The sequence below is a fragment of the Diabrotica virgifera genome, chromosome 9 (genome assembly GCF_917563875.1).
Source record: "Diabrotica virgifera virgifera chromosome 9, PGI_DIABVI_V3a".
Lineage (NCBI taxonomy): Eukaryota > Metazoa > Arthropoda > Insecta > Coleoptera > Chrysomelidae > Diabrotica > Diabrotica virgifera.
In genome coordinates, this window is record NC_065451.1 from 28,255,371 (window position 1) to 28,268,890 (window position 13,520).

General features: G+C 32.7%; 1 protein-coding gene across 2 annotated transcripts in view; it reads right to left on the minus strand.

The window, feature by feature from the left end:
• Nucleotides 1-544: 544 nt before the first annotated feature.
• Nucleotides 545-13,520, minus strand: part of LOC114341161 (gastrula zinc finger protein XlCGF8.2DB-like) — a 108,822-nt gene continuing 95,846 nt past the window's right edge. Inside the window, exon 3 of one of the 2 annotated variants that reach the window (XM_050662224.1) lies at nucleotides 545-1,450. In XM_050662224.1, the coding sequence (XP_050518181.1) occupies nucleotides 732-1,450 (719 nt within the window). In that variant the 3' untranslated portion in view covers nucleotides 545-731. Of the gene's footprint in view, nucleotides 1,451-6,404; nucleotides 7,526-13,520 lie in introns of those variants that run through there. The other variant, XM_050662222.1, reaches the window with a different exon arrangement.

A 13,520-nucleotide genomic window follows, 5' to 3' on the forward strand; every position in this document is an offset into this window, starting at 1 on the left:
TTTCGCGCCTCAGAGCGCGCTATTAAAATATGGATATCTTGGCCAAAAATAAACATACGAACATTTTTTAAGCTCAAAATGTTCCTTTTGAGGTCTTCTATCATTATTATTAATTAGAGTATAAATGTTTATAGCTCAAATTTGCTTGAAACCCTTATAAACAAATTATTGTAAAATTTTTTTAAGAAAATTTTAACTTCAATCTGATATAACTTTAAAACAAATGAAGAGAACGTAATTTAGCAAGCTTTGTTAGAAAGCATATTTATTAAATTTTAAAATGATACCTTCTAAGGCTCATTTGCATGCGTAGAAGACGAGTTACGATCGATAAAGCTTCGAAAAATACTTATTTTGTAATTTTAAATTTGCATTGTGCACTAATTTTACAATATCTTAAGTTCTAATTGTTGGATTTAAGTTTAATAAACGTTTTTTTCTTCGTTTTTTATTAACGAACAAATTTTATTTAAAACATTCTTTTTTATCTCTTTTAGTTTATGAGCCAGATCTTTATAAAAAATTTATAAACAATTAAATTGTTTATAACAATTTTTTGACCACTCAGATCGAATTCCACCCTCGAAATTCGTAATCAGCAGCCAAAAATCCATAAGAATCCGTTGAGATTGTCCATCAGAATTGAAAAGGACACGGTGACCTCTATTTGGCGCCTAGACTAATAAGTATGTCTTTTTAAAATGTGTCACATAGATACTAAATAAAATCTTTTATATAGTACTGTGCCCCGTTCCACTAGTGTGTCTTTTCATATGTGCTGTTAAACTAGAACTGCGTGAATACTGTTTGGAGCATATTTTGCACGTAAAAGGTTTTTCACCAATATGCACTCTCATATTATGTCTTTTTAAATCTGACTTTCTTGAAAAATGTTTGCTGCATATTTTGCACGTGAAAGGTTTTTCTCCGGTATGCACTTTCATATGTCTTACTACACAAGAAGAGTGTGAAAACTCTTTGGTGCATATTTTACACATAAAAGGTTTTTCACCAGTATGCACTCTCATATGTCTAGTTAAATGTGTATTTGTTGAAAACTGTTTGTTGCATATTTCACACGTAAAAGGTTTTTCCCCGGTGTGCGTTTTTATGTGATGTTTTAAATTGGAACTATCTGAAAACTGTTTGGTGCATATTTGGCATGTGAATGGTTTTTCACCAGTATGCACTTTCCTATGTCTAGTTAAATGTGTGTTTGTTGAAAACTGTTTGGTGCAAATTTCACACTCAAACGGTTTTTCACCAGTATGCACTCTCAAATGTACTTTTAAAGAGTAATTTTTTTTAAATTGGTTGGAGCAAAATTCACATTTAAAAGAATTTTCTTCTGTTTTCACATCCGTAGTAGCAGCAACGTTTTGGTTCAAAGTATTTCCAGTATAGTTTAGTAGATTGCTTGCATCATTTTCAATGGTTTCACAAGAGACACCTAAAATAATAATTATCTGTTAAATCAGTGTAATATAACGATAAGAAAATCAATAAAAAATCATTCCATAAGTCAGATTTGAGCTGGATGAAAAAAGGCTTTTGGTTATGTCATGCAAATTTAAATAGTTCTGATATCCCAGGTCCATTTTGATCAGTTATTACTAACAAGCTAATTTTTCGTATCTAGCTTCATTTTGACGAGACGTCCAACTTTTGTCCTTTTTAAGTAGGTATATTAGTTTACTCCTATCAGAGTACAGGGTCCACCAATTCGTTGGAATTTTTACCTTGATGAATAGCCAGGTAGTGAAGTGCAAATCGTAGACTTCCCCTTGTCTTCTTTCATTCGTCGTTCGTTTGGTTTGCAAGTAGTAGAAACCATGAATACAGGTGTAACTAGAATCTGGTCCCAATAGAAGTGTTTATTTCTTAGGTTGTTTTTTGATGATTTTAACTTCCATTCATGTAGTAAGATTTTTTATCACGTGTTTAATTCAACCGAATCAGGTTATTATTATAGCGGGAGTATTCTACGTAGATTATTATACTGGGAATATATTTAGGTAGATTGTTTCTGTTTAATTACAACGAGTTTGCTAGCTTTGAGAACTGTCAAATGAACTATAATAAACTTTGAGTTCTGAATAAAATGTCAAATTGTCACGAGGACAACACAAATCGTCAATTTTAAACGCTCGAGTGTACTTCGGTAAGATTATTTCATAAATAAAACTGTACATATTTATAAATAATTTTTACTCATATTTTATTATCTTCGTCTGAATATTTGCTAATTCGTCGAATATCACACTATAGTAAAGGTAAATAAGAAAATAATGCTCTCAAACTTGTTTGCATTCGACAATAGTCATCCGAGCTCTCGTGTCTACTGCCAAGCAACAAGTTTACGAAAAATTGTCGTATTGTTGTCAATTTGATTTCACTCTCTTGTGATATTAATGTTGAAAATAAAACTTCAAAAAGTTTTAAACTTTGGAAAATTTTAAATGCGGCACAATACTAGGAGACAGTGTTAAGAGGATCGGTACGTATTTTCGGCTGCAATGCTATTCAAATGGGGATTCATTTTTTTCGAATCCTGAGAAAACTAATAAGTATTTTTGAAAAATTTAAACGGAGAATGAAATATTACGTTATTAGCGAGGGCCGAAAGTCCCTGAGAACTTCTATAATGTTTATTTTAATAAGTTACAGGGGTGAAAAACTAAGAGAAAATTTAGTGTGATTTTTAATTTCAAATATCTCATTCAAAATGAACTTTTTATTTATTCTAAGGTACTTTCGGCCCTCGGTAATAATTTAGTCTTTCATTCTGCGTTTAAATTTTTCAAAAATATTTATTGGTTTTTTCAGGATTCGAAAAAAATGAACACAATGCCGTGGTAATATTTTCCAAATCTATCTTTGTCTTACAACGCACTCAGCCGAATATAATATTGTCAGCATATAATAGGTTTGTTCCAACTCGATACAAAACCGTTCTTGAACGGTTCGTGAACCGCGCAGTAACGAAAAATGTGTTACTGCGCATAATTATTTGTTATTGCGCATGTGAGTAACGATTCAAGAACGGATTTGTATCGATTTGGAACAAACCTATTGTCAGTCAGACATTGACAATCAGTGACAATTTTAAATATTTGACATTGCATCGGGAATAATTTGAAATATTGATTAAATATTATTGATATATAGTGTATTTGATAAATAATTGATTTAAGATGTGAACTTAATAAAAAGTTATTTATTGTGTATTATTTGTGGAAGATCCAAGCAGAGAATACATCAGGATAATATATTCTGTGATCCAAGTATTTTGTTGTTAAAGATGTTCAAAATTGTAAGCGTTCCATAACAATATATTATTAAAAAATCACTTTAACACTTTTCCTATTTTCTTGATTGAATATTAGTTTTTGTTGTACAAATAAATTATTACAATCACTGAATACATAGTTAGTGAAAAAATTATCACATTTATTAACTGAATTAATAATTTGCAATTATAAAAATAACAGTTATCCAAGAACATTCAAAAGCTATCTCTTTATCATTGTCATTCTAGTAATGTTTACATATCCATACCAGTGTGAATTTTACTACACGTAATTTGCCGTGTAAAGACAGATAAAGTAGGGATACACGTAAAATATTTGCGAATTATGTACCCATAGCCTTAAGATACGATTCCGACAACGACTTCAGATGGCAGTTACAGTTGTCACCATGACAGACGTTATTACTTTGCACTATTAATTTGTATAATATGACGTTCTACCGAACAGCAGTTACAGTCAGATGTTGAAATCACGGCGACAACTGCAACTGACGTCTGCAGTTGCCGTGTGCCGTCTGCAGTCGTTCTCGGAATCGTACCTTTACAATAATACTTAGTCATTTTTTCCGAGTAGTAATAAATATAAGTATGTCTTTTTAAAACGTGTCACAAAGATACTGAATAAAATATTTTATATAGTATTGTGCCCCGTTCCACTAGTGTGTCTTTTCATATGTGCTGTTAAACTAGAACTGCGTGAATACTGTTTGGAGCATATTTTACACGTAAAAGGTTTTTCACCAATGTGCACTCTCATATTATGTCTTTTTAAATCTGACTTTCTTGAAAAATGTTTGCTGCATATTTTGCACGTGAAAGGTTTTTCTCCGGTATGCACTCTTATATGTCTTACTACACAAGAAGAGTGTGAAAACTCTTTGGTGCATATTTTACACATAAAAGGTTTTTCACCAGTATGCACTCTCATATGTCTAGTTAAATGTGTGTTTGTGGAAAACTGTTTGTTGCATATTTCACACGCAAAAGGTTTTTCCCCGGTGTGCGTTTTTATGTGATGTTTTAAATTGGTACTATTTGAAAACTTTTTGGTGCATATTTGGCATGTGAATGGTTTTTCACCAGTATGCACTTTCCTATGTCTAGTTAAATGTGTGTTTGTTGAAAACTGTTTGGTGCAAATTTCACACTCAAACGGTTTTTCACCAGTATGCACTCTCAAATGTACTTTTAAAGAGTAATTTTTTTTAAATTGTTTGGAGCAAAATTCACATTTAAAAGGATTTTCTTCTGTTTTCACATCCGTAGTAGCAGCAACGTTTTGGTTCAAAGTGTTTCCAGTATAGTTTAATAGATTGCTTGCATCTTTTTCAATGGTTTCACAAGAGACACCTAAAATAATAATTATCTGTTAAATCAGTACAATATAACGATAAGAAAATTAATAAAAAATGATTCCATAAGTCAGATTTGAGCTGGATGAGAAAAGGCTTTTGTTTATGACATGCAAATTTAAATAGTTCGATATCCCAGGTCCAATTTGGTCAATTATTACCAACAAGCTAATTTTTCGTGTCTAGCTTCATTTCGACGAGACACTTAACTTTTGTCCTTTTTAAGTATATTAGTTTACTCCTATCAGAGTACAGGGACCACCAATTCGTTGGAATTTTTACCTTGATGAATAGACAGGTAGAGAAGTGCAAATCGTAGATTTCCCCTTGTCTTCTTTTATTCGTCGTTCGTTTGGTTTGCAAGTAGTAGAAACCATGAATACAAGTGTAATCAGAATCTGGTCCCAATAGAAGTGTTTATTTCTTTGGTTATTTTTTGATGATTTTAACCTCCAATCATGTAGTAAGATTTTTTATCACGTGTTTAATTCAATCGAATCAGGTTATTATTATAGCGGGAGTATTCTACGTAGATTATTATACTGGGAATATATTTAGGCAGATTCTTTCTGTTTAATTACAACGAGTTTCCTAACTTTGACAACTATCAAATGAACCATAATAAACTTTTAGTTCTGTATCTAATGTCAAATTGTCACTAGGACAACACAAATCGGCAATTTTAAGCGCTCGAGTGTACTTCGGTAAGATTATTTCATAAATAAAACTGTACATATTTATAAATAATTTTTACTCATATTTTATTATCTTCGTCTGAATATTTGCTAATTCGTCGAATATCACACCATAGTAAGGATAAGTAAGAAAACAATGCTCTTAAACTTGTTTCAACTCGGCAATAGTCATCCGAGCTTGTTTTTGAAAAATTGTCGAATTATTGTCACTTTATTCTCACTCTCTTGTGATATTTATGTTGAAAATAAAACTTCGAACTTCTAAAAGTCTTAAACTTTGGAAAAATTTAAATACTGCACAAAAGAACTACTAGGAGGCAGTGTTAAAGATACGATTCAGAGAGCGACTTCAGATGGCAGTTACAGTTGTCACCATGACACATGTTATTACTTTTCACTATTAATTTGTATAATATGACGTTGTGCCGGACAGCAGTTGCAGTCAGATGTTGGAATCACGGCGACAACTGCAACTGACGTCTGCAGTTGCCGTGTGCTGTCTGCAGTCGTTCTCGGAATCGTACCTTTACAATCATACTTAGTCATTTTTCCTGAGTAGTAATAGGTCTGGATCCCGCGTATGAAAAAAAAGTTGATTAATAGCAAGCTGGAAATTTGGTAATAGCTTAAGGGTGTCTAGTCGCACAAACTTTGATATATGGGAAAACTGGAACAGGGGAAGTTTTAGTTGTGGAACAGGTTAAAAAATTGAAACGGTTAGACCACGAAAACGGCACATGTATTTTGTCCGACAGAACACACTTAAACTCTCCGAACAGAGATTAAACTGTCATGCAAAAATCAGACTACTATTTATCAACAAATGGACCTTTTAATGAGTGAAACATGTAGAATATGTCAAATGACAGGAATTGATAGGTGATAAATAGCAGTCTGATTTTTGCATGAGAGTTTAATCTCTGTTCGGAGAGTTTAAGTCTGTTCTGTCGGACAAAATAAATGTGCCGTTTTCGTGGTCTGACCGTTCCAAATTTTTAACCTGTTCCACAATTAAAAGTGCCCTTGTTCCAGTGTTCCCATATATCAAAGTTTAGCCGACTAGACACCCTTAAGCTATTAACAAATTTTCAGCTCGGTATTAATCAACTTTTTTTTCATACGCAGGATCCAGACCTATAATATAAGTATGTTTTTTTAAAACGTGTCACAACGATACTGAATAAAATCTTTTATATAGTACTAACTGTGCCCCGGTCCACTAGTGTGTCTTTTCATATGTGCTGTTAAACTAGAACTGCGTGAATACTGTTTGGAGCATATTTTGCACGTAAAAGGTTTTTCACCAATGTGCACTCTCATATTATGTCTTTTTAAATCTGACTTTCTTGAAAAATGTTTGCTGCATATTTTGCACGTGAAAGGTTTTTCTCCGGTATGCACTCTCATATGCCTTACTACACCAGAAGGGTGTGAAAACTCTTTGGTGCATATTTTACACGTAAAAGGTTTTTCACCCGTATGCACTCTCATATGTCTTTTCAAACCTACACTATCTGAATATTGTTTAGCGCAAATTTCACATGCAAAGGGTTTTTCCTCAGAGTGCACTCTCACAATATGTTTTTTTAAGTATGAACTGTCGGAATAATGTTTGTTGCATATTTCACACGTGACAGGTTTTTCTTCGGTGTGCGTTTTCATGTGATATTTTAAATTGGAACTAAATGCGAACTGTTTGGTGCATATTGAGCACGAGAATGGTTTTTCACCAGTATGCACTCTCATATGTCTAGTTAAATGTGTGTTTGTTGAAAACTGTTTGTTGCATATTTCACACGCAAAAGTTTTTTCACCGGTGTGAGTTTTAATGTGATTTTTTAAATTGGAACTATTTGAAAACTGTTTGGTGCATATTTGGCATGTGAATGGTTTTTCACCAGTATGCACTTTTCTATGTCTAGTTAAATGTGTGTTTGTTGAAAACTGTTTGGTGCAAATTTCACATTCAAAGGGTTTTTCACCAGTATGCACTCTCAAATGTACTTTTAAAAAGTAACTTTTTTTAAATTGTTTGGAGCAAAATTCACATCTAAAAGGATTTTCTTCTGTTTTCACATCCGTAGTAGCAGCAACGTTTTGGTTCAAAGTGTTTTCAGTATAGTTTAATAGATTGCCTGCATCATTTTGCATGTCTTCGCAAGAGACACCTAAAATAATAATTATCTGTTAATCAGTATAACATAACATAACGATAAGGAAATTAATAAATCATGATTCAAGAAGTCAAATTTGAGCTGGATGAGAAAAGGCTTTTGTTTATGTTATGATGGTTATTGGGGTAGTTTGCTCTTACGTGGGGTTGGTTATCAGCAATACACTTAACCCTCCGGTATCCACGTCTCTTAAAGTTACATGAGTGCACAAACTGCTGTACTTAATGCCGCACATATAAAAATCGGTATTAGATGTTAATAATATAAAAAATTTGTTTAAATAACAAAAGAAAAGCGTTATTTTTAACATTTTATTGTATGACTTTAACATAATATAACGACTCAAGTGCAAAATAAAAAACGAGTAGTCATTTTAAACAGTCACTCGCACATATCTAAATAGATAGTGGTGTGTACGAAAAAATATTGTTAGTTAAAACTTATTAAAACTTTAAGGTACGTATCCATACCAGGGTGAACCACGCTCCGTGTAGCTGCTCAAATGGATACGGCATGCGCTCCCATACATATAAACCCAAACCGGTTGAATCGAAGAGGGTGAGCGCCGAGCGGATTTCACCGACGTATACACTATGTGGAGCGGGGTTCAACCTTGTATAGATACGTACCTTTAGACACGGAGTACCGCAGTGTGGACATCGGAGGGTTAAATACCCATATCTTGTTTATTCATTGATTAAATACAATAAAAACTGTACTCAACTGATGGATGATATCTGACTCGCGTGATTAAACATAATAATTATTAATTGATCACCTCATGTTATTTTGTATCTGTTTAATCCATGTACAATCGGAAAAATGAAAGAATACACATGAACGAACATATAAAACACGCTGTATTTTCCTGTCACCGTGCCACAAAGAAAATTGTCCAGTGCAAGTACATGTAACAATAATTATTACATGTACTTGCGCTGGCCAATTTTTTGTGTGACACAGTGACAGGAAAATCCAGCGTGTTTTATATGTTCGTTCATGAGTATTCTTTAATTTTTCCGACTGTATGTTCGTTTATATATTTGCACTTTCAATATAATAAATACATTAGTATGTATCAGTTTGTAAATACATTACCAAATATGCTTTACGCTGAATTAGAAGAATTTACTATGTCACCTAAAATGCGTGCGTGGTCCAGTTCATTTTACCTTGCGGTTGTGTTGTAATACTGTAATCCAAACAATATCCTATTAAATGTAGAACTCCTAATATTTTTGATTAATCTTTTTAAAGAAAGGATTTTAAAAAGTTTTTAAATATTGAGTTAAATCCCGTTACAATGTTATGCAAATTGAAATAGTCTGATATCCCAGGCACATTTTGATCATTTATTACTAATATTACGGTTGAAAATTTGGTAGTAACGTTTGTTTAGTTTTGGTTATTTAGTAACCGATTATTTTGTCATTGTAGGATGTATACCTAGTTTGTATGTTTTGATGTATGTATATGCTTTTTGTGTGAGTCAGTGAGAGAAGATTTTTGTTGTAGAGTTTTTTTTGTTTTTGAACGTCTTGGTAGCAAAACAAAAACGTTCATTCTTTTTCAATAGATAGATTTTGAGAATGCACTTGAAGCCTGGCCGGCGATGTGAATTCCCAGTTTTTAACTGAAAATGGTAGTTTTTCGATCCTTTGATGGGATGTGCTGGGAATTCTTTTGTTGAGGTTTCCGTTGGTGTGCTGGAAATTTGGGGTACGTGAAGATTTTTGGAAAAAACCTCAAAAGATTAATTTGATGTTTGTTAATGGAAAGGCTGAGAGTTGTTTAATGGAAACTTTTGCATGTTACAGGTTAGCTGAAGTCATTTTTGGCCAGTTTATTGGTTTTGAGTTTTAAGAGGTAAGTTCAGTTATTTTTATTGTTTTTTTTTCTTTTGCTAGGGTGTTCCAGTAGTACAATAATTGTATGTGTTTATCGATCCTGGGGCTTTGAAGAAGTTGTAATAGAAGTACATTTAGCAGATTTATTTAGCAGTTTTATGTTTGACGTTTAACCATTTGACATATTGACAAATTTAAGGAAGATTTCAGTGTGTTTATCTAGGCAATGGTTTGTTATTGAAGGAAAAAAAGGACGGTAACAGATTTTATTTTATTTTATGGGAGAAAACAAGAAGAAACAAGGTACAATTTAGGTTGGGTTAAATGGGTCTAAAAAGGGACTAAAATAACAAGTTTTTATATTTATATGAAGGAAACAGCTGGTTGTTTTATTTTTTTTTTTTTTTTGTTAAATTAATTACCTACTTTTGTTCTTATAAACTGTTGAAATGAAAATTAATTATTTGTATTTAAAAAGAGATTTAACTTTATGTTGACATTACATTCTCTATAGTTATATAGTGTTTTATTTGAACTGTCACGTCTCATGCTCTAAATCAAACACACTAATTAAAAAAATAATTATAACTGAGAAACAGCTGCGGTACTAACAAAGCTAGTTTTTCGTTTGTAGCTTCATTTTGACGAGACGCCCAATTTTTACCTTGCATCAGTGGCGGCTCGTCAGGGTCGGCAGTGCCAACCCACACATTTATGGACACACTATAGATTTTTTAAATATTTAATTTAATCGTAGTTGATGATATTCGTTTCTGTGAAATAAAAAATATATCTGTGAGATAATACAGACTAAATTTTATTCATTGTTTTTAAAAGACTTCGATCCCGATACGTTAGTTAAGTAATCCCTGTGCACTGTGCGTAAGAGACTTTTCAAATTAATGATCCTATAGCCATGCACCCGCACCCGATTGCGTGAATTCTTATTATAAAGCCCGGCACGGCATGCCGTCCCCAGATCGAGGATTTGCTATATAATAAGAAGCTATGGAATATTAGCCGATAGGCAACCAATTATACATTCTCCGTACTTATTTGAATGCAAAGTACGGCAGCGGGTACCTCTGCCGAGGCCGAGCGGTGATCTGCAAACGGCAGAAACTCACGTACGTAGCCACGTATTGCCTTACTGGCGCGCCCAGGATAATTATGAAATAGGTAAGTAGTTTTACGTCGTTTAATTATTAATATTATTATTGATATTGTAATTCTTTTAAGTTGTTAGGAATTACCATTTAGGGGACAGGATGTATCGAAGCATTCGTTAAATCAAGTTAATTATAGAGAACAAATAAAATTGTTTAACAAATACGATCTGGAATTTTCTAATTTATTTTCTGACTCGAAGAATATACCGGCGTACCTAAAACAGCACAGAATGAAAGAATCAATTGGTAGTTACATTTTGATCCTTTTCGGTAGAAGTAGACGAAACTACTGATAGAGGTAACATGTCATTCACAAGTATCAATAATTGTTCTTCGATACGCGTTACGTCTAAATTTATGAGAGGTTGTTAGATTTTCAGACGTGAGTAGAAGCCATAAGACAGAATATATTTTTGGTGTTTTAATTTAAAGGATAGATTAAATTTTTTGATATCAAAAATAAATTGGTAAGGCAAATTTATGACGGGGCTGTCTTGATGTCCAGTGAATTGTATGGTCTCTGGACAAAAGTTAAAACAATTGCACTAGGCAAAACTATTATTTACTCACTGTTATAAGTCATTGACCTCTTTGACTATTCAAAATTTAAAAGTTACGCCAAAGAATTTTCAAAATATCTATTAGACAAGTTCATTAAAAATTATCCATCATTTTTTAATCAAATAAAATAAGAAAATGAATTAACAGTTTTATATTCTGATCCAAATATTTTCGGAAGGTGGGATAAGTTACAGACTATGTATAATTTTATATACTGCAATTCATTAGGTACAACAAACTGTTCCCGAAATTAATAAATTATTGTGCTCAAATGTGGGCAAATTCTGTCTCAAATGAACGGGATTTCTCTTGTCTCAAAAGAGTCAAAACGTATTGTCGAAACACCATGAAACAGGAGAGAATGTCAAACTTGTCTCAAATGTCGATAGAAAAAAACTTTTAAAATCCCTCCAAAACAATAATAAATTTTACAATTACATACATTATAACCCATTATGCTACTTCGAAACAACATATACTAGAGTTAATTTATAAACAGGTATAGTTTCTAAATTTATAGGAAAAAACAAAAAAAAAACAAAAAAAATAAAAAAATAAACAAAAACCAAAGATCTCTTACGAAATTGAAGCCTTTGGAGACAAAACCTTGCCGACCCTGTCCCTAAAGCCAAGAGCCGCCACTGCCTTGCAGCAATTTTTGTTTGTGGTAGCTAACAGGGGTATACTCCGACCAGAATAGGAATATACGAGAGCCGCGCGCAAATCGGAGAAGGGATACAGAATTCCTTTGGGGCTTAAATTACAGAGTTGCCATAGTTATTTTAAATATTGAATGCTTTACTTTAAAACTTTGTTTACTTGAATCAGTGTTTATAACGAGTGGCATGTGATTATTTAAAATTTGTAAATTTTAAATGGAGATTTAAGAGCGAATGCGCAAATGTTTTACGTCTATACCTACTTTTTCTCTCTTTACACGGCAAATTACGTGTAGTAAAATTCTCACTGGTATGGATATGTACATTATTTGACAATGACGTTGTCACTATTAACGTAGAGATGACTTTTGAATGTTCTTGCCCATATAGCACACAATGTCCGATGGACGTCCTTATAACGTACATTTAAAGTCCAAACGTCCATGGACCAAAACTGGACGTACTATGTACGTCCATTACGCGACGTCCATTGGACGTTTGATTGCAACGTACATTGGACATCCATTTGTGGTCCATGGAGATTTTACACAAAATGCGACTAATATTATGAGTAATTATATATAGCTTCTTGTTTTAATCAAAGTAATATTATTAGTAGAATACAAGAAGCTTCTAATAAATGTTGTCACATATTTTTTCATCATCAAATTAAAACACTGAACCACTAAAATTATTTTAATTAAACCTATATAATATTAGATGATGATAAAACGATGGTAAACTTTTTCAGAATAACGGAGCTACATCGCGCATCGGTAATTATAGAACTTACAATAATTAGACACTACCAATTTAAATCTTAAATGTGCATTTTGTAACTTAAATTTCCCGCCAAACTAAATGAGAATCTTCTTGACAACGTTGTCGCTCTTCACGCTATCGGTCGTAAAAGGTAGTACTAGACAGGTAATTTTAGGGGATTATCGCTGTTAATAATTGTTGTGGAATACTGAAGGAGGATTTATTTATGATAATTCACAGAATGACAAACCCGCTTGCAATATACAACCGTACTGACTCTAAGTTCTAAGAAATAATGTTTGGAAGGAACAGAACAGAAATAAACCTCTTTTAATGTGCATGCATCATAGGGCGCCATTATCTGAATTTTGTCTTTATTAAGTTATTACATACAATATAATACATCCTGTGATGTCTTTGTGTTTGCTGTTTATCGTGCAAGTGCAGTCGTGCATTAATGAAGTTCCTATAATAAATACATAATAAAGTTATAATAAAGAGAAATAAAAAAGGTATTTTGTGTAATATTTTAAAGTAAAAGTTTAGTATTATAGGAAGTATTTCCTATACCTAAAGGCTTTTTGCTATGTATGTATTCAAAAAATTATGGACACTAGATTGCTTTCTGAAAAGTGCCCTACAAAAATGTCCATAAGACGTACATTGAATGTACATAAAATGTGTACACTGAAAGCTTCAACAACGTACACTGTCCGTTTGTAGCGGACGTTCTATGGACGTCCAATTTTGTGAACTCTGGACGTTCGTTGGACGTCCATCGGATGTCCATTGTACCTTAGCGGGACGTCCATTGGACGTTCCAATGTACACAGATGTACGTCCATTGGATGTCCATAAAACGTACTTGTGCTATCTGGGTGGATAACTGTTACTTGTATAATCGCTTAAATTATTAATTCAGTTAATTAATATAATTGTTTCACTAACTATACATTCAGCGATTGTAATAATTTATATACTATGGAATAAA